This window comes from Taudactylus pleione, unplaced genomic scaffold (genome assembly GCF_031769625.1).
Source record: "Taudactylus pleione unplaced genomic scaffold, aTauple2 ptg000186l, whole genome shotgun sequence".
NCBI lineage: Eukaryota > Metazoa > Chordata > Amphibia > Anura > Myobatrachidae > Taudactylus > Taudactylus pleione.
This window is the reverse complement of record NW_028284588.1, coordinates 6,350,047-6,372,342: the sequence shown is the minus strand read 5'-3', so window position 1 is coordinate 6,372,342 and position 22,296 is coordinate 6,350,047. Positions and strand designations below refer to the sequence as shown.

At 40.1% G+C, this 22,296-nt stretch overlaps 1 protein-coding gene across 2 annotated transcripts in view; it reads right to left on the bottom strand.

Moving 5' to 3' along the window:
* CTNNAL1 (catenin alpha like 1) overlaps positions 1–22,296 on the bottom strand; it is a 333,934-nt gene that overhangs the window by 194,153 nt on the left and 117,485 nt on the right. For both annotated transcript variants that reach the window (XM_088476289.1, XM_088476290.1), the window contains exon 2: positions 16,277–16,466. In XM_088476289.1, the coding sequence (XP_088332415.1) occupies positions 16,277–16,466 (190 nt within the window). The remainder of the gene's footprint in view (positions 1–16,276; positions 16,467–22,296) is intronic.

Genomic DNA, 22,296 nt, shown 5'->3' with positions numbered 1-22,296 from the left:
CCTTTTTTTGGTACATTATGTTCCTTTGAAAAATGAGGGGGGCGCACAGGGCACCAAAAAGTCTAGTTACGGCTCTGTAAGCAGCATCAGGGTTTTCTGGCATCTATTAAAATAACTCAAATTTGTCTTGAAGTTTTTTTTATTGCAGTCTAAATAATTTTGTAAAGACATTTTACCATTTGCAGTGGTGAGGATCATTTCATCCTTTGAAATAAGCACTTCTTTCCTCCAATGCACTATAATCAATTTACAACACAAATCATGACTGACATTTACCAAGTTTGTCGCTTTGTAAATTAATGAATGTTTTAGAATATAATTATAACTGCAAAGTATTTACAAATTTTGCTTTCAACTTGACTGCAATCAAACTTTTTATTCCACTTTTTATTGTTTGCCTGTAAAGTTATTATTTCCAAAATTCCAAGTGCATAGTTAAATAAAATATTTTTTCTTCTCAAATATAACCAGTGTTTGCCAAACTCAATTCTTAAGACACCCTAACTTTCTGGGTTTTAAAGATATCCATGCTTGAGGTCATATAGCCAAAGCAAAATTACTGAAGTACTAATTAATTCACCGTCCTCAGGCATGGATATCCTTAAAACCTGGACTGTTAAGGTGCCTTAAGGATCGAGTTTGGGAAACACTGAACTAGGCATGGATTTATCAATTATGTTATAATTAATGTTGGTGATACTGCAATGAATTAGTTAATGTACAGCACGGCAGTACGAAGATGATGTGCGTACTTGTACAACTGTAGAGAGTATGTTTAAACATACTGACTGAGCATGATTAAATAATAGTACTTTCTTTAAAAACAGAGTCTGTACAGTACTGTACTGGAATGTGCACTGAATGGCAAAGTTACCAGTTGAGAGGTCTATTGTGTCTCTCTTGTGTGTGTGTATGTATTAAAACTATACTGTCACGGCAGTGTGTGTATGTACTGTGTTTATTTAAACATTTCTTTACAGGTAAACTACAGGTACCAGCAGGCCCTTAATGCCCCGCATGCTGGTACTTGTGGTTCTCCAAGTACCAGCATGCGGGGGAGGCATTCTTGGACATGCAGTTCTACTCATAAAGACAATGTTTACTCTTCTCCTTTTTCACTACACTTACACTATCAACCTGCCACCCACCACCCATGGGTGGCAAGGAAAGCCCCGGGCTATCAGCCTAGGCCGCCCTGTCGAGGGGGACCCCTTTATTGGGGGGGTCCCCAACTCTCCAGGGATCCCCAGCCTGGGCTGACTAGCGATCAGGAGTAATGTTTCAGCTGGGGAAGCCGGTGATAGGGTTTTCCTGGCTGTGACATTACCCCCGCCCCCACGCAAGAAAGGGTCCGGTTGCTGGTTGTGGAAATTACAGGGGAACCTTACACATTTTTTTCCCTGTTATTCCAGAACCAGGACCGGATGAGAGACTGGTGCCAGTTGTGCTAAGTACAGGGGAACCCTATGTAATTTTTTCCCTGTACTTATACAACCAGGACTGGCTATTAAAAGTCTGGGGCTGGTCCTGTTTTAAGGGGGGACCCCACGTCATTTTCTTTTAAACATGAACTCTTTGCAAGTTTTTACAGTAAGATACATGCCTGCATCTCACTGATGTATACATGTATCTGTGTCAAAACTAACTGCTCATGCTGAAAATGAAAACATGAAGCAGTTCTATTCATTTGGGGCTTTGAAGTTCGTTTTGGAGTGGGATTTGCTGTTCGATTTAGACATGAACATGCAAAATCAAACAGCAAATCCCTTCTTAAACTGAAACAAGATGAAATTACAGTTGAAAATCGAAAGCAAAATCCATTCTTAGTAAATCTGAGATTTGTTTAGGGATTTTGATGTTAAAGTTCAATTCGATCTCAGTAGATTTCAGAGATTCATAAAAATGAATCTCTAATCGAACGTTAGTAAATTTACCCCCAGATGCCAGTGTAAAAGACTGGTGGTGAAAGCTAGTTAACCGTCCCCGACACAGAATAGGCAGGTATGAAAGGGAATCCATATGCCCTAGGAATGGCAAAGCAAGTTCTATGAGTTGGCGCAAGGTAGAGTAACCTCAAATACAAATCTGTGACTGTCACACTACCCAACTGGTCATTTGAAAAGCTTAAATTCTAACAAGATCACATCCCTTGGCAGACTGGTAAATCTGATCAGTCAATGATCCACATCTGCTTTTATGCAAGTGGTTGGCAGACTTGGAAGTCTGACTTTTGGGCCAACACATACATGACCAGATTTGTTCAGCTGAGCTACCCATGTTTGGTTCAAAATTGCTATTGTTCCAGATCTTTTAGGAAGAGGCTGAATTAACAGATTAGTGCTTAGGCATTATTAAGACTATTAACAATATATGGTTATATTTCCTGTAGAAGTTGAAGTAGAACTATACAAATAAACACAAAATGTTTTTATTGTTTTAGTTTAATGGGGTGAGTACAGATGACTTACTAATATTATTTACTAAATCATGTACTTACTAGATTATTTTCTCTTTTATCCTAGAAGCTATGAAACGGTTTGGTTAGTTACTTTGCGTGCTGGATTCGTGCAGTACAGAAGAAGGAGAAAATGGAAGGTCACTTTTCTGAGAAATGAACTACTGTTTTAGCCACATCTCACTCGTCATTATAATTGTATAACCTCTAGTTATACTTTTCTCAATTATCAGGGACCAAGGTTATATGTTTTACATGGTAAAAGTGGCAGCATGTATTCTAATTTGCATATCCTCACCCAAGATCTTGTGCTATGTAATGGTTCAGCCTAATTATAACATTGTTGTGCATGAGTTTTTATACAAACTGCAACATAGTAAAAAGTTTTATATTTGATTGAACTAATCTTTTCAAGATAACTGACAAATATTGACTTATTATTTTCAATATAGCTGCTGAGATGATGTATCTGTATTGAATGCACAGGGAAAAATAAGCAAGTTGCCTACTGGAGCTGACTGGCACTAGAGCGGTGTTCTGAGTGGGATAGCTGAAAGAACGCAGATGACAAGGAGTCACTAGTAAACATTCCAATAGCTGTAAATATGACATCACAAATCCCTGCTCATCATTCTGTCACACAGAAAACTAGCCAAAACAATGTAATCCACAAAATATGGCCAGTCCAAGCATGAAGCCTGGAAACACAAACCACCCTGAGGCCACTGTGGCAGGGGGAGGCTTTGAAATAGCCCAGGAGCGGAAAAAGGGAATGTTATTGTATGAAATCCTGACTGACACCCTGCCTGCTGTTGATGAGAGAAAGTGATCATGAGCCAGTGGAGTCAGCAGACCTCCAAGTTATCTGGGGAATGCATCAGTCTGATATCCGGACTTTCCTACTGTATGAGTAGTACGGGGAGTGGTTCACAATGACTTTCTGTAATACAAATAAACTAAAATTATTTTAGATTTTTTATTTTATGGGGAATTGTGCAAATTTATTTAAACAGTGTTTACAGGCAAACAGTTTCAGCAAAAACCCCAGCAGAAGATTTTTACCTATCGGCCCCCCACTGTCTGTCCGTCCTAGGGACAGGTCCTTATTTACCAACATGTTATACATTTTATATTGCAGTTCTGTTATTTCAAAATGCATATAACTCCTCATTCATTTGTAATAATAGACTTCTTAATACATATTTCTAAGGTATACTCACACCATTTACAGCAATCTGCGCCTAAGCCACTACCATGCTCTCATCTTCCATCTTCAGCTGCCAATGCCGCTACACTCAGGTTTTCTTTACATGCAATTGTTATTAGGTGCTCTCCCAAGTGACAAGCACGCTGCCAGCCTTATTACACCGCACGTCTAACTTATTTTTAATAGAAATAAATTAAGATCATTTTACTGGCGTAGGCCTATATACATTTTATATATTATGCAATAGTTTGGCATTACTTGTCTGTTAAGCTGTGTTTATATATTAAAATAAAAAAAGAATTGAAACAATGCCCTTAGATGACATGAATGGGTTGAGAAAAAAAATTGAGGATTTTTTTTTTTTTAATGAACTATCCCCAAAAATAAGGTGCATGTAGCTACCTCATTTCCAGATGCATGTTGTCTGGGTGAGGTGTGCACAGTGATGTTTTCATGTATTACACCATCATCATCACATGTACATAATGCAATTCTACTGTAAATAATATTTCATATACATTTTCCAAAATAAAATGGAACCACAATCATAAAATATATATTATAATTAAGGTACTAAGTTTTGGACTGGCACACTATTAGAAAGTGTTACTAGTTTATGTCAACAAGAAAACCTGTGGCATTAACAGACATATAATAGTTTATAAAATGTTAAAAATCCTATATTTATATATACACATACTACAAAAGTACGGGATTGATTAAATTAAGCATGAATGACTCACAGACGTGAGTGCAGCTCTATGCCGCACTTATGGATGGTACCTCCGGACTATCAGGCTGTGTACAAAAATCCAAAAGTCCAGGGCAAGATCAAGCCGTGAGGGTGAAGCATTGCGGTGCCGTTGGCAATGTTTCCACCCTATCACAACTCACCCTCTTTGCGTCTAATTGAATTGACCCTACCTGTTTCACCAGTAGGACATCTTATATTACGCACTAATAATAGGATTTCTAATAAATTGCAGCAATTTTTATAGAGAACAATAATTATACATTTGATGTAACTCAAAGGCCAGTAAATAACATGATTTTCTCCCACTGTGACATCAAGGGGTAAATTTACTAAAGCTAGATTTTAAATCGATCTAAATTGATGTTGTGATTCAAAGGCTAAATCACACTTTTACTAGCATTTAAAAATAAATAAATAGTCTCTTAGAACCCAGAAATCGTAGGGTTTGTTTGGCCAAATCTGCGGTTAATGGCGGTCTTGGGCTCCACATTTTTAAAGGGTATTTTTTTGCAGTGCAATTGAGCCACATATCGTCTTGGCACACAAAGGAGGGAAATAAATATTGTGTATCTCTCGAAAGTGACCTGGTGGGCGATCATCTCGTAGGTTTTCTTCCATGGCTTCCTACAAACCGGAGACCAGCCTCTGTACCGGATGTCCTGTGTGTTAGGGCCATCTTATCTTTGTGGGACAAATTAAACAAAAGGCTGGAATTTGTGCCCTTTCCCATCCCCCCTGACCCTGTTGTGGCGCAATGCTCTGTTTTCTCTGGGATGTATGTCTTCCTACATGCAGCCTTGGGTTTCTTTTGGGATAACCAGAATTCTAAATATTAAATATAACTTTGCTCCCCAGAGTTTTGCAGACTTGTGCGAAAACATGGTTTGCCCTCCAATTTTCAATTTGCTTACTTGCAAGTTTGTAGTTTATTCACTCTCTAAATAAGTCCCAAAAGACACGACCACTCGCTTCATTTGAACATCACTGCATATATAATCCAGGATGTAAGGGCTCTATTTCAATTTTGTATTCTCTGCTATCCCCCTCACCTCCTGTGTTCAAGAAGTCATTTGAATTAGCTTGGGAGCGAGACCTGGGGTTATGGCTTGAGGATGACGACTGCGTGGACATCAGACATTAGGTGGCTAAATCCTCCATCAGCACTAATTTAAAGGAAAATTCCTACAAAGTGTACTCCCACTGGTACACGGTGCCTGAAAAGCTGCATCATATTTTCCCAGGTTTACCTGATCTCTATTGGAGACCATGTGGAAATGTTGGTTATTTTCAGCACGTATGGTGGGATTGTCCCTTGATCTCTAAATATTTGGATGAAGTCATGTCCTCAGTGTCTAAAGTGATCAGCATTTCTTCTCCTAAGGATCCCCTACATTTTCTTTTATGTAAACCCATCAGATCCCTTTCTATCTTTCAAAATAAGTTTTGTAGCCATGTTTATAATACGGCAAAACTTCTGATTGCCGTTAAGTGGAAACAACTTGAAGCTCCATTGATTAATTCCCTGATTGATAACAGTTGGTACCTAGCCTCCATGGGAGTATATAACTGCCATTCTGAATGACGTGTTAAAATTTCATGCAACATGGGAGCCATGGTACTCTGCATTTAATAGGACGGTTACCCGGTACAGATTGAAGCTGATCTTTCACTTAGTTGTGCAATACTCTGCTAGTTGTCTTTACCATCATTTCTTTTTTGTTCAGTGCATCCAGAAAGTATTAACAATGCTTCACTTTTTCCACATTTTGTTATGTTACAGCCTTATTCAAAAATGAATTTATTCCATTTTAGTCCTCAAGATTCTACACACAATACCCCATAATGACAATGTGTAAAAAGTTTTTTTTGCGATTTTTGCAAATTTAATAAAAAAACAAAGAAATCACATGTACATAAGTATTCACAGCCTTTGCTCAATACTTTGTTGATGCACCTTTGGTAGCAATTACAGCCTCAAGTCTTTTTGAAATGATGCCACAAGCTTGGGCAGTTTCGCCCATTCCTCTTTGTAGCACCTCTCAAGCTCCATCAGCTTGGATGGGAAGCGTCGGGTGCATAGCCACTTTCAGATCTCTCCAGAGATTTTCAATTCTATTCAAGTCTGGGCTCTGGCTGGGCCACTCAAGGAGATTCACAGAGTTGTCCTGAAGCCCCTCCTTTGAGATCTTGGCTGTGTGCTTAGGGTCGTTGTCCTGCTGAAAGATGAACCGTCGCCCCAGTATGAGGTCAAGAGCGCTCTGGTGCAGGTTTTCATCCGGCATGTCTGTGCATTGCTGCATTCATCTCCCAGTTCCTGCTGCTGAAAAACATCCCCACAGCATGATGCTGCCACCACCAAGCTTCACTGTAGGGATGGTATTGGCCTGGTGATGAGCGGTGCCTGGTTTCCTCCAAACATAACGCCAGACATTAATGCCAAAGAGTTCAGTCTTTGTTTCTCATCGTCTGAGAGTCCTTCAGGTGCATTTTGGCAAACTCCAGGTGGGCTGCCATGTGCTTTCTACTAAGGAGTAGCTTCCGTCTGGCCACTCTACCATACAGGCCTGATTGGTGGATTGGTGCAGAGATGGTTGTCCTTCTGAAAGGTTCTCCTCTCTCCACAGAGGAATACTGTAAGCTCTGACAGTGTGACCATCGGGTTCTTGGTCATCTCCCTGACTAGGGCCCTTCTCCCCTGATCGCTCAGTTTAGATGGTCGGCCAACTCTAGAAAGAGTCCTGGTGGTTCTGAACTTCTTCCATTTAGGGATTGATGGAGGCCACTGTGCTCATTGGGACCTTCAAAGCAGCAGATATTTTTCTGTACCCTTCCCCAGATTTGTGCCTCGAGACAATCCTGTTTCGGAGGTCTACAGACAATTCCTTGGACTTCATGCTAGGTTTGTGCTCTGACATGTACTGTCAAGTGTGGGACCTTATATAGACAGGTGTATGCCTTTCAAAATCATGTCCAATCAACTGAATTTACCACAGGTGGACTCCAATTAAGCTGTAGGAACATCTCAAGGATGATCAGTGGAAACAGGATGCACCTGAGCTCAATTTGCTGTGAATACTTATCTACATTTGATTTCTTAGGTTTGTTTGTTTTTTTTAAATAAAATTTGCAATAATCTCAAAAAAGTTTTTTACACGTTGTTACTATGGGGTATTGTGTGTAGAATTTTGAGGACAAAAATGAATTTATTCCATTTTGGAATAAGGCTGTAACATAACAAAATGTAGAAAAACTGAAGCGCTGTGAATACTTTCCGGATGCACTGTATATACTCATCGACCTAGAGGTTGGACATTACTGCAAGTGAGCAACATACTCTCTTCAGTGCCCAGGTTTATCCTATATCCAAAGTACAGGTTGTATCTGCTCTTTCGTAAGTGTATTTCAGTCCCTGTGTACCCGAGAGGATCTGGGGATACAGGAACATCTCAAGGATGATCAGTGGTAACAGGATGCACCTGAGCTCAATTTTGAGCAAAAGCTGTGAATACTTACGTATATATGAATTCTTAGTGTTTTTTTATTAAATTTGCAAAAATCTCAAAACAACTTTTTACACATTGTCATAATGGGGTATTGTGTGTGGAATTTTGATGACAAAAATTAATTTATTCCATTTTGGAATAAGACTAACAAGACAAAATGTGGAAAAAGTGAAGCATTGTGAATACTTTCCGGATGCACTGTATTTTCTTTTTGTGCTTAACTTTATTTGATTATAGTTGTTTATGCTAAATTAATACTAATATATAAAAATTGGTTAACTATTGTGTTGCTTAAACCATTTATATGCATTAATGTATTGTTTGCATTATGCTGTGTTTGTTTTGCATTTACTTTTTGATATATTGTATTTGTACATTTAGTCCCTGAAACACATTGATTTGGATCGATTTAAAATTGATCAAAAACAATTAAAATCGCCATTTAGTTAATTTACCCCCAAGTCACTAATAACTTCTGAAACCATACTGTATATGATTAACATGAACAATATCATGTCAGGTCCAGCTATAAGCTACCAGAATCAATGTACCATTGAAACAATACTGTTAGGCATGCAGTAAGCTCTTAATTTGTATAGTCTTCCTTGGGTCACAAAAAGAGCCCAACCTCGCTCTCACCCCTACAACCATCCATCCCTTCTAGACATGAAACGCTGGAAAGTAACTCATGAAGAATGCCAGAGCTGTTTGTCTTAGAATTATCAGAAAGCCACATCTTAGCTGTTGTATTAGGAATGAATGATGTACAAATAATAAATTATGGCACACACAGAAAGGTTTGCCATGGCTGTGGATCTATTTACACAAGCGGTAACTATGAAGGGAAGAGTCTCTGGTAAAGTGTTACAAAACAGATTATGTACTTTGACAAATGTTTAGTAAGGTGATGAATAAAACATTGCAAGGGCCCCTCTCCTTTGCTATAAAAGGGAAGACAATAGAATTAGTAGAATATACACACAGTGATAGATCTTTTGCACGTGTTTGCTGGAAGACACGGTGAGATGCAGTCATTATATCATTGTCTGGCAATTTAATATTAAAACTCTCCCACACAAGTGATTTCCTGAGGTCCTCCAAGCTGAATATGAACCCAGAAAAGTAAGAACCATGGGGGAGATGTACTTAGCCTTGGGGATAAAGTGGAGAGAGATAAAGGGGTCTATATACTAAGCCTTGGAGAGAGTTAAAGTGGACGGAGATAAAGTACCAGCCAATCAGCTCCTGTCATTTTTCAGACACAGCCTGTAAAGTGACAGTTAGGAGCTGTTTGGTTACTTTATCTCCATCCAGTTTAATCTCTCTCTCTCCAAGGATTAGTACATAGACCCCAAAGTAACAATCAGCTCCCAACTGTCATTTTTTAAACACAGCCTGTAACATGACAGTTTAGGAGCCAATTGGTTAGTACTTTATCTGTATCCACTTTATCTCTATCCAAGGTTTAGTACATCACCCATATCTCGAAGCAGGCGTCCTGCCAGTGGCAGAGCTCTGTTGTACCTTGCTCCTAAGGACCCCAGGGGCAGCACCCAGTTGGGATTCATTATAAACTTTCTGATGCTGGGGTCTGATGTGGGATATTGGCATGCAGCAGCACATACACCACTGGTTCTCTTCTCACACATTTATTTCTAAAGGGGCCATGCAAACTATGCATACAGCTACTGAGGACATCCCAGCAATGTAATCTCCTGCCCAGAGCACGTGTGAATAGGAAAAGCAGCCTGAACACCCCTGGGACCTGCTAGATGTACACTGGACTACCTGTGCGAGTTTTAGTGTTTTGATATTTATTTTTCATTTATTTTATTATTGTACAATATCATTACAGCTGCAACAATTGAGTAGACACAATGCATAAAGAGTGTGGTGTGGGGGAAGTGGTATCTGGCTACAGCATTTAGGAGAATGTCTGAAGTGCATTTTCAAGCATCAAAATACTTCAAATATTTGTTGTTATAGAGAAGCAGTCAGTAACTGTCACATTACAACAATAATTGCATATTGATTTTCACACAATTAGATCATTGTAGTCTTAACTGGCTGCAAATGGAAGTATGTATGGGCCCAAATAGGCGCTAATCAAATTCCATATGTGATCAGTCATATGTCAGTGAGGATGGGTAATACATTCAGTCAAATCTCCAGTGTTATTAATGGTATTATGTGTGAGCTTTTACATGTGGCTATGTACATGTATGGCCAGGGCCCTGTCTTGATGCCAGGTATCCCCCGCTCGCTATATGTTCAAGAAGGCGGCTGCGGCACTGAGGAGATTAATCCCCAATGCTACTGCGCAATTTTTAAAGTGACTAACAACGCTAGGCAACATCTGTACGTATATTAAAAAATGTTTAAGGGATTAAAGTGCCGCAGCCCTAGATTACCTCAACATGCAGTTACCCCTCGGTGCACTGCACCATGGGAGCATCTTCCCAGTCTGTGGGACTGTGTGTTGGCAAATGCCATAAAATAAATGTATAGCATAAACGAGAAAATGATCCCAGTAGCAGTGTCTCTCTATTTTGTTTGACTGTTTTAGATACTTCCGTGCTGAACCGTGAGCAAACATTTATTTTATGGCTTGGTGATGGTTTTCCGGGACTTATGTTGCAATTATTAACAGATCTAAGGACATACATTATCTCTAGTTCGGCATCTATCTAGAATCAAGAGATATTTATTATTTTGTGACAGGATTCACATTCTAGCATTATACAGTATAAGTGATTTTAGACATATATGTGCAATGCAGGCTTGAATTTTCATATGTATATTTTTTATATATGATTCAATGTGTATCTAATATTAAATAGATCTTAATTTAATGTAACCAGCGCTGCAATTGTTATTAATGTTTCTAATTAGTTGGACACATTTTTGATGTTTGGTATTGTGTGATGTTGTGGGGCAGCAAATTCCCTAGAATTGCATGCTGCAGATGCACTTAATGATCGACTAAATCTGTTGTCTAGCACATACCTTTTCCTAATCTAGTCACTAGAGCCCAAATTCAGCCACAGTAGGTGGAGAGGTCAGAAGTCAGTTTTGGAAGGAGATGGAGAGAACACCCCCTTAATCAGATTTCGAGGCACTGGAGGAGTGGTCATCTCCCCAGGTTCTCATACACAGAGAGAAAACTCCCCTCTGTCCATTAGGGACAATGTAAAATATCCCACTCAAGCACACATGTACAGCACATGCCCATAGTTATATTGCCTTAAGAGACAGTGGCAGGATTACCCCCTGCACTATTGTGTGTTGGAAAAAACAAAAAGTTCGGTGAGCCTTATATTATATGCATCACCTGACCTTCTTGAGAGGATTATGTATAATCTTGTAGCTAAGTGTGCTAGGAACTCCACACCGTACATCTTCCTGCTTTAAAGAATACTCATGCTTGTTTCCTGTGACCATTAGGATAGAGTAAAACGCTATTCTGTTTCTTTGCAGTTGAACTGTGTCTCCAAGCACATGCTCTCTGCCTTCTACCAAGCAAAGACTTAGCTATTTTCCCACTAGACACTCACTATAGACAACACTAACAAGTAGGTGTTGCTGCGGAATCAGTATGTAATGCCGGCTGTCGGGATGCCTCCTGTCAAAATACAGACAGCGGCATCCCAATGGTTGGTATCCAGTCAAGGGTCGGGCAAGTATACTTACCCACCCCCTTCTCCCCCTAACCCGCCCTTCTTGTAGTCTAACCCTAACCCACCCCACACCCTAACCCTCCCACCTTTGTGCCTAAACCTAACCCTCCTCCCTTAGTATCTAACCCTAACCCCCCCTCCAAAACCTAATGCTAACCCGACCATGGTACCTAAAGCTAACCCTTCCTCCCTGAACCCCCCTCCGTGCGGCTAACAGCTAAGACGCCCCGGACTACCTGGTTCGGGCTGGCATCTGTCTGTATTCCGCCGTCTGGATTAAGATAGGCGTCTGTATTTTGATGCCTATCTTAAGTCCTATGTCGGACTTCCAGCACAGGGATTCTGACTGGCAGCACGCCATCTGCCAGTCTGCTAACTACATCCTGTTGCAGTAGCGTAACCACATACCCAGAAGTAAGCTGTTTCCTGGTACCGATGGAAGGAGCCTGAGAGAAGTGGTTATAGGTAATAAGCTAGGACCCTGTTGGAAAACAGGCTGTTCCAGATGCCAGTGTGCTTAGTAGTTGTAGTGAATAACCTGTTCAAAACACATTAGGAGGAGTCAGTAACAGGCACTTACTGAATGTGAAAGGAATTCCCATAAAAAAGTACCAAAACCATTAAAAAATAACTACTTTAAATATCATGGCTAAAATCTCTGCACTTTTCAAATCTGCATGATATTACTTTTTTGCCCTAAATGTGATCTTTTATTTTTTAGCTGGCAGTAAATATTGAAGTTTTTATTTTCTCCCAGGGACTGGTGTACTGTTTTTTCTCTGGAGGGACAGACTGGTGTATTGGTTTTTCTACTTGGGGACAGACTGGTGTGTTTTACTTTTTCTCCTTGGTGTAGTCTTTTTATATTGTTATTTTTCAGGGGACAAGGTCCAGACTGTGTGATGCTGTTATTGGTGGACAGGTTGATAATATTTTTGTGGATGTATTAATTGGTGTAATTTTTTTGTGGAGTCATAGGTTGGAGGAGCAGTCTGAAGTAACACAAAGTACAGGGCAATGTGTTAGGCTTTTTTCGTGTTGCAAAACATGTACGGTGTGGACCGTATAATATTCTGGTAATTTCTATTTTTTTACTACATACATTTTCAAACAAAAAATGCCGGTCATTGTAAGATATGATGATGTCACTTTCTAATGAACATAACTCCACTTCTACTAATTTCTGTTTATTTAAATTTTAATTACGAAATTACTGGTTCCTTCACTTTTTGGGGAAATATGTCCAGACCTATTTTATACATATGATTTTAGGACAATGAACATCTAAAATAACACGTTAATACACTTCAGCTCCATTGAACATTACTGGCCAACATACTTATCCCCCCTACTAGCTGTGCGGTAAATCCCAAATATTTAAAGTGTTGCTACATGATGAATTTTGAATACGCCCTCAGGTTTGCACCACTCCAGCAGTGGTTCTCAAACTATTATTTAGTCTCGCTACGGTCCATAAATATTGGGATAAATTGACTATCCCACAAATATCTAAAATAACAAATCCAAATCTTTATTCCATCTAAAAACAATACATTACTACCAGATGTAATACACAGGGAGCAGGAGAGGTAAAAAAATACTTGCTTACCATAAAATACATATACTGTATGTGTACTGCTCATGGCCACAAAAAAATCTGACACTTGCACCACTTTTACCCCTTTTCCACTGGCCAAAATACCCGGGTTTTTGCCATGTCAACCTGGGTAGCGGCTCAGTGTAAAAAGGGTCCTAGGAAAACTTCCCGGGGTAAAACCCTGGTCAGGCTCAGTGGAAACGGGTAACCCGGGACCTGTTCACAGCACAGTGATTGTGTGTCATTCGGAAGCTATCTGTGACAGCTGTCACCGTGGAGGGAGAGATTACAGCCTCCCTGTATGGTCCGGACAGTTCCAGTTTTTACCCCATCCACACTTCATACGGGGAGGCTGTAATCTCTCCCTGCCTGGTGACAGCGGTCTCAGACAGCCTCCAGAATGACACCCCCCTCCCCGGGAAGGACCCACTCCTTTGGTCACCGGTCCGCTCCAGTCTGTCAATCAGGGGAGAGATGGAGTTTCCGGCGCTTGGTAATGACGTCATCGCCAAGTGCCGGCACTGCACCCAGGTGCATGGTGTGAATGGTGCAGACCCGTAGCGCATACGCTACGTAGTCGCAGACTGGTCAGAGTGCCCATGCTAACCCGGTCTACAGACTAAAGCACCTACAATGGGCAAGTGAGCATCGGAACTAGACTATGAAGCAATGGAAGAGGGTGGCCTGGTCTGATGAATCACTTCTTCTTTAACATCATGTGGATGGCCAGCTGAATGTGCATCGCTTGCCTGGGGAAGAGATGGCACTGGAATACACTATTGGGAGAAGGCTCTGGGCAATGTTCCACTGGGAAACCTTGGGTCCTGGCATTTATGTGGTATTCCATGATGGCAGTGGCCTCTTTCAGCATGATAATACGTCATGACACACTGCAAATATTGTTCAGGAATGGTTTGAAGAACATGACAAAGAGTTCAAGGTATTTACTTGGTCTCTTTATTCCCCGGTTCTCAATCCCACCAAGCATCTGTGTGATGTGCTGGAAAAACAAGTCCAAGCCATGGAGGTCCCACCTTGCAACTAACAGGACTTAAAGGATCTGCTGCTAACATCCCGGTGCCAGATACCGCAGGACACCTTCAAAAGGTCCTGTGGAGTTCATGCCTTGACGGGTCAGAGCTGTTTTGGTGGCACGAGGGGGACCTACACAATATTAGGTAAATGGTTGTAATATTAAGGCTGATCGGTGTATACAGATGTGTCCTCATACACTGTGACTTCAAACACGCCAAACAGCCCGTTCTTTGCGCTCCAGATCCCGGGCGACTTGGCCGCACTGAATGTCTCTCTTGCGCAAAATGTGCATCTAATTTGCATAAATAAAACAATTTTAAGAAACAAAACTACTTTGCTAGATTACACTGCTCAATTTTATGTGCAATATTTGAACATGTGTGCGAATGAGTCTGAATCTGTATTCAAAGTGCTATACTGCAGTGGCCGTGGCATTTTTCTCATGCCAGGTTCCATTGTGCTTCATCTGCGACTTTGGGCCGTAGTCAATTTGAGGCGAAAAGCCGTTTCGGCGTGGTTTTGGCGGAAACTTTTCGCCGATGACGTAATTTTCGCCTGTTTTGATTTTACTCCGTACTCAATTTGAAAGACTTTCCGCCTAGGATGCAATGTATCAATGCAATGTAATAGGCGGAAAAGTTTTGCCTATGAATAGGAGACGGAAAAAAGTGCAGAATTGGGGTTTTGGGGTTCAACGTTGCGGGAACACCCGTGCAGCCTTCCGACAGTCCCCCAAAGGTAAACTGTGTCAAAAATGTTTTAAAAAAACACTTAACACGACAAAAAATGACTTTGTAGTCCAACAATTTTTTTTACGCCCCCAAATTCAAAGTTAAAAACTAGCGAACTTGACTCTGGGGGGGTCCCCAAAGTATGCCCCAAGTGTTTTTTTGATTGCAGGTGCTTGCGGAAGGTGGATTTTTCACGATTTTTTTAAACTTAACTTTAGCAACTTTTAAATATGCTGGCCTCCATTTTCAAGTACCCCAAATTTGCTGGGATAAGTTATTTCTGCAAAAAAACCTCCTGAGTACTATTCTGCACCACTTATAGAAAAACGCTATTTAGCAGCTATTGAGCCCGTTTAAAAACACCAAATACCTTCAGCAAGCCAAATTGGGGGGTACCATAGCTAACCCCCATGTCAGAGCATCTTTTGGGGGGTGTCAGGCTGATTTCCCCAAATCTGACAGTATTTTCCGCCTGTTCAAGTTTCGCCGGGTCCCGTTTTTGCGTACTTTCAAATTGAATACGGCGATACACGGGCACGCGTGCGGTACTTTTCGGCCTGCAAAACAGGCAAAGTTGGCGGAAAATCCGGGGAGGTGAAAAAGTATTGCGGGTCCGCACTAATTGAATACGGCTCTTTGTATGATTTTAAAACTAATTCCTGTGCGGTTAGTGTAGCAGCCCAGAGTCTCTAGTAAAATTTGAATGGTGTTTTGCTTTGTCCGTGATGCACATAAGATGCTAAATATAAAGAAAAAGAAGGTACGCTACAACTCTCGGAGCGGCTCACTCACGCCGTATGACTTAAGGGGTATTTAGAATGGAAATGTTGCCCATAGCAACCAGATTCTACTTAACATTTATCTAGCACCTTCTAGAAGATAATAGGTAGAATCTGACTGGTTGCAGTATCCCTTTCTTATCCCTTGGAACTTAGTCTATTTATAATTTCATGCATGAAATTCTCTAATCATACTTTTTAAATCCATATTAGAAGAAAACATGCTAGACTGGGATTTATGCCAAGAAACTATCTAAACCAATAAATCTGAAAAACTAGGGGTTAGTCCAAGGTAAATATGTTTTTTTCCCCATGTACTATATACAAAAGTTACTCTGTAAATAGTTGATCATTACTGTGCACCATGCCATTTGTATTACCAAATGACCCCTTAACTCAAGCACCTTTTATTGGCTTTGTAACATGGTCAGCTGGTTCTCGGTGTCTCATTTTATTTGATAACCACTGGCATGTTACAGCCTAGGCAAGCAGAGCTAGAAGAAAAACATACGATACCTAGAGGTTAGTGTCATCTTACCAGCTCTCTTTGCCTCACCGCAGGCAAAACTCATTTCTTCTTTGAGCTCTCTGTTCTCATTTCCTATGGTTTCTCCCACTGTCACAAATCTCCCCACAGCCTGGTTCACCGCTTGGCCAACACGCTGAATTGCCTGCAACGTCTTCTCAGATTTCTTTGGTTTTTCTTTATAGTTAATAAGCGTTGTTATCTAGGAAAAAAACAAAGTCAAAACCTTAGGACAAGCAACATTACACATACAATTTTGTTATCAAATATTTCCTCTGGTCTCTACGAAAACAACTTATATGGGCTATTAACCCATTATTATATGTGACCTCAACCTTTGCATAATTCCTATTCATTATTTGCCAATAGAACTTCTTTGTGTGAATATGTTGTAACTTTCTGCATAGCTGTCCTACTAAAAGCAGTCATAAATCATTTGCAAGATATGACAGTACATTGAACATAAGATTACAAATAGCACGCAATAAAGCATAAAATAGTCTACTATACTAAAACATTTATCGCTGAGCAAATTTAAAATACATACAGATAAGAGAAGAAAAATCTCTAATAAAATAACAACGTGACAGACTACTGCATTCCCTGTTTATAGTTATTAACTGACTTGCTAATTAATTAGAACTTCAAAATACACTGCTGCATAGTATAAATAATTGTATAACTATCAAGATTATAAAACCACTAAATTAGTATTTTTCACCAGATTTGGAGACCTGAACAAAAATGCACTGTTAGCAGTTCCTGATTCCTGGATTTGGGAAGTCCTTATACTTTTACCTAACCATAAAAAATAATGCAATCATTTGAAAGAACAATAAATTGCTGCAAGATATTTAAGTAGCAAAACCAAATTCATATCTTATTGCCATTTTCTCAATATTGCATCCAAGAGTAATAGACAATATATGTTTTGTTGTTTTGGGATGAATCGTTAAGACAAATCGTCCACATTGCCCAGTGTGTATGCACTATTGCGCACTCCCATGAGTAATTAGTCGCATTATCAGATCTGGTTACAGTCAGAGGCGTCACCAGGACGCCTCATATCTCCTCCCCCTCTCTGAAAGGGGAACATGGACTGACAAAGGGGGCGTGTCCTTGCAGGAAATCCGATTGCATTACTGCAAGGGGGCATGCCCAGCATCCCCAGAGATGCTGGGCTGCCCCTGGAGACTAGTGCTTGCACTTTCGGCTCCTCCTCTGTGACAGGAGCAGAGTGCTGCAGGAGAATGTCACACTGCAGCACCCGGCTCCCGTTACTAAGGAGGAGCCGGCATTTTGGTCTCACCCCCTCCGTGGGTGACTCCCAGGTTCGGCCCACACCCCCATAGCGACACCACTGCCTGCAGACTGCAGTGCAGGCCAATCTGATCATCTGGTGGCTGACCCCGTACTTCTGGATGCGGTGGGGGAACAATATATCAGGCAGTTGTACACCAGATCATGCAGAGTGTACGGCCCGCCGTTTAGATTGTCAAGTCGAATCTGCCATCGCTGGGTACACACATATCATCTAATGCGTACACAACGTTAGCAACCATCAACTTATACAAATGTTCTACATCACAATCTTTAACTGCCTACAACTACAAGTTGATCTCAAATAATATTTTTTTTTATTTATATAATCAGCCAAACATACACCTTGCATATAACACACAATATCTTTTGAATATTTAAAATAAAATAAAGAAGTGATTTAAAAAGATCCTTCACATTATCAGCCTTTTTAATTCATAATCTTAAATCTACCTATAAAGTAGCACTGGATAAACCTTACTAGCCCAAAAATTTCTGTGGTCTGAATTAGTTCACCTTCTATGTTGCTAATGAGGAAATATAAAAAAGGACCAGCTACTAAAAATGTTTGATTAATTATCTTAAATTGCTGTATACATTTTTTCAATCAAAACCTTAAGTTTGTTCGGTTTTGTTTTTTCACTGTCAAAATGAATAGCAGTTAATGCAGGGAGAGAATAAAAAAAGGTTGATATACAAAACTTTGTATTCCTTAAAATGTGTAGTTTGTGGTTTGTATTTGTCTGGAATGAAAGACTGACTGCATAGCAATTATAGGAATATGTTATGTTTTCATGCTTCATTAGAAGGTGCTGAGGCAATGAAACCTCGATCACATAAGGATATAAATAAGATTTCTTCAGAAGACAGGCAGAGATTAAGGAGCCCATACTTTCCAAATGCTGTGTTTGTAATTGCACAGTTGAGGCAGAGAACATCTATCAATCCCTTTTATACTTGATCCTAATCAGCTATTGTTTGGCTAAAAGACAGTAACGATAGTTCCTATTTTCATTCCTGGTAGCATTGCACATTTCATTTCATTAATCACAACACTCTGCAGGGATTTTGGTGGCTTCAAAGCTGGTAAATCATTGGTTTGCTAAGAAAAATAAATTCTGTGTTTCATGTCAACTTCAGTATTCCAGTGTACAAAAAGCTCTTACGATCACTTCAGACAAAAAGAAAGTTACAATACAGTAGTAACAACTGCACCAATACTGTTGATCGTGTTGGGTACGGGATGCCGGTGCGCAGGATTCCAGCACTCAGAATCCCGATGCTGGCATCCCCGCAGGGTTAGAACACCAGCAGAAGCAGGTAAGTATCCTAACTCTACAACTAACTGTCCCTCCCGCAGCCTAAACCTAACCTTCTTCTCTGCGGTCTAAACCTACCCCTACCCCCGCAGCCTAAACCTAACCCTCCCTCCCCACACCCTAACCCTCCCTTAGTTCCTAACCCCAATACTTACCATTGGGATGCTGGCACCAGGATTCTGACTGTTGTACGTCAGCATTCTAAGCACCGACATCCTGACTACCAGGATATGAACTACATCCCCTGCTGATCACCCATGTTAATTAATTAGGTCATTAATACTATATATTACAAAAGAAAACTAATGAAGCATGACAAAAGGTTGAATAGGCCTATAAAAATGATTATTATTTAATGGCAGAATCACTGTAGCGACATGGGCCAAAAATATTTTAATTACAAAAAAACAGCTTAAAGAAATCTTGTAAATGCTAACAATTTCTCCTACAGTGGGACAGGATAATGCTTGGTTCAGGAGGTGTCCGAGTAGAATTATACAGATAAACAGATCTGCAAAACATGTAGATGTATTAGAAGGATAAAAATTATGCATGGTCTCATCACTGAAAGGGCACTTTTTCCCATTCTCTGCTACTCCAAATTATTAGAAACACAAGGAAAAGTATTGTCAATACGCAATAGCATCATAAACTCTTATTTTTAAGAATTTTTGGCAGTATTTGTATACTTACACATTTGTATGTGGAACTGAGGGGTAGATGTACTAAGCCTTGGAGAGAGAAAGTTTAGAGAGATAAAGTACCAACCCACTCAGCTCCTAACTTAATTTCACAGGCTGTGTTTCAAAAATTATATATAGGAGCTGATTAGTTGGTACTTTATCTCTCTCCACAGCTTATAGTACATCTCCCCGTATTTGTTTTCAATATGTTGTTATGTGAATTTTCATTATATTGGATACAAAAGATTGTATAAACATACAAAATAGCAATCTAAAAAAAGAAAAGAAAAAGGGGGAGACAATAGCAATGTTGTAGACATTATATAACAAATCAATAATAGAGATAATATCCATAATATATGCTTTAAGCTTGGAGCAACAACGTGTTTCGCTCACTCCTGTGACCTTTTTCAAGTTAGTTGAAAAAGGTCACATGAGTGACCAAAACGCGCTGTTGCTGCAAGCTTAAAGCACTCTGTCGTCTTCCCTCCAGTCTATGAGCCTTTGGATAACCCGGACCGAGCAGTATAGATAGACGTCCAGATATACTACTTAAAAGACATTACCGAGAACAGAGACAGGTGGTTGAGACCTGTGGGGAGGACGCTCCTATCTGCCGATAGAGACCCTTAAGTGAGAAACCGAGACTCTCGGCACTCGTGCTCCGGACCATCAATACAGCCTATACCGGAGGTACCCAACTGGCTTTTATAACTTAAATACAAATATTTTCAATGTATGTGTGCACAACTTTTTCAGCACTATAAACATCTTAAATATTATTGACAATATCTTCCTGTGACAGAATATCATGGAGAGTGCTTTGCAAAGCTGCTACAATTATATGCTGCTACTGTGTGTAATTATTTCTGGCTATTTTGATAGAAATGTTGTTTCTTGATTGAGATACATATAAGTGAACCCATATGAGTTTTTTTTTCTTTTTAAATAACCTACTTCTGTTTTATTTGCACTGTACTTGAATGTATTTTCTATTCATTCATTGTTTCTTGTTCATGTGATTAATAAATGTTTTAATTGACCTCAGTACTCCAGCGCAGAATCTATATTTTTTATAATATGCAATAGTACAAAAACTATGGCCCTTAAAGTTGGAGTGGGTGCAACTATCACCAACTCTGCAGTGCACAATCAGCAGGTGGGGACGGTCTTCAAAATTGGTCCACTTGACATGGATTGACCTAACAAGAAACTCGCACTTAAGCAGCCCAATCACAGACAAGATAAGACAAAACCACAGAGATGAAAAGTGATGACTGCATGCTATGATATTACAATTGCATAGAGTAGCCCAGAATTTACTGATCAGCAAATACTACAACAAAGATAGGAGCAGGAACAAAACAAATACAATGGGACAAACATAAGGAAAGAGGAGGGACATGAGAAGGCAGTGGGTTCCGAAATGAAGCAGGTAATGACATACACCATGGGATCTATTTACTAAGCCTTGGATGGAGATCATCTCCGTCAACATTAAGTACAAACCAACCAGCTCCTGTCATTTTTCAAACACAGTTTGTGGCAAGGCAATTACGATCTGATTGGCTGGTATATTATCCTCGTTCACTTTACCTCCATCCAAAGCTTAGTAATAGACTCCAATATGTCCAATGTTCAAACCAGAAGGCAACATACAGTAGGACCCAAGAGGAGTCTGCAGAGCAGAAACCAATCAGTTGATTAAAAAATACGCATAACTTGGTTCTGGTTATGATCAACTAAAGATTAGAAATAAGGATGCCATTTGTTGAGAATCTAATAAAACCTTTTTTTTTAAGGTCTGGGAGGACAGACAGTCTCTCAAAATACATATTCAACAGAAGAAAAAAAAAAGTCTTATATTGACAATGTATCTGTGACTACTATGTTTAATATTTAATTAAAACATACATCTTCATTGTCATTGATTAAAATATGGGTTATAACTATACTACAAGGTTTTTAATAACATTAGTTTAATTGTTCCTAAAAGAAAAATCACCTTTTTGGCAATAGTAACCACTATAGTGAGAAATGGTATAAGGTACTTATATCTGGATACTGAGGGATCTATTCATCTTCACTTAATTTCTTCAAAAGCAGGTGAAAATAAACATTTTCACCTACTTTTGTGGATATTAAGTTTAGGGGCCATTCATCAAAAAGATAACGCAAGAGACATATCCCCTGCTTACCTTTCTCTCACGATGTGGCCCACTGTTCCCGTACATTAGGTATGGGGGGACCTAAATTCATCAAACTCCGAAAATATTATATTTTCGGAGCTTGACTGTTGGAGCATTTGCCATCTTCAGATGGCGTTGGCTTCGGCACACCTGCTCTTTTCCTATGGGAATAAGTCCCAGGTTGAGAAGAGGGATCCTCTCGGATCTCTCTGCCCCTGCCCGGCTCCTTCCGCTGGCGACGGGGCTTTGTGTGCCTGCGTGAACTCATTGCAGGTTCAAGTGGACTTCAGACCCGGACGCTAAGCCGCGAACACTCACTATGGGCTATTGTTGCCCATCTGCGCATGCGTATTAGTTGCAGTGTGCGTGTGCAAGCCAGTCATTGCGACCGGGAAATGTGCGCTCGTTGTACACAGACTGAGCGCTACTTTGAGTGAAAGAATGTGCCGTTTATGGGTGGTAACAGGAGAATGTGCTTGTGAACGGGGGGAGTGGTGGTGCGAACGCAGGCATGTCTGGCC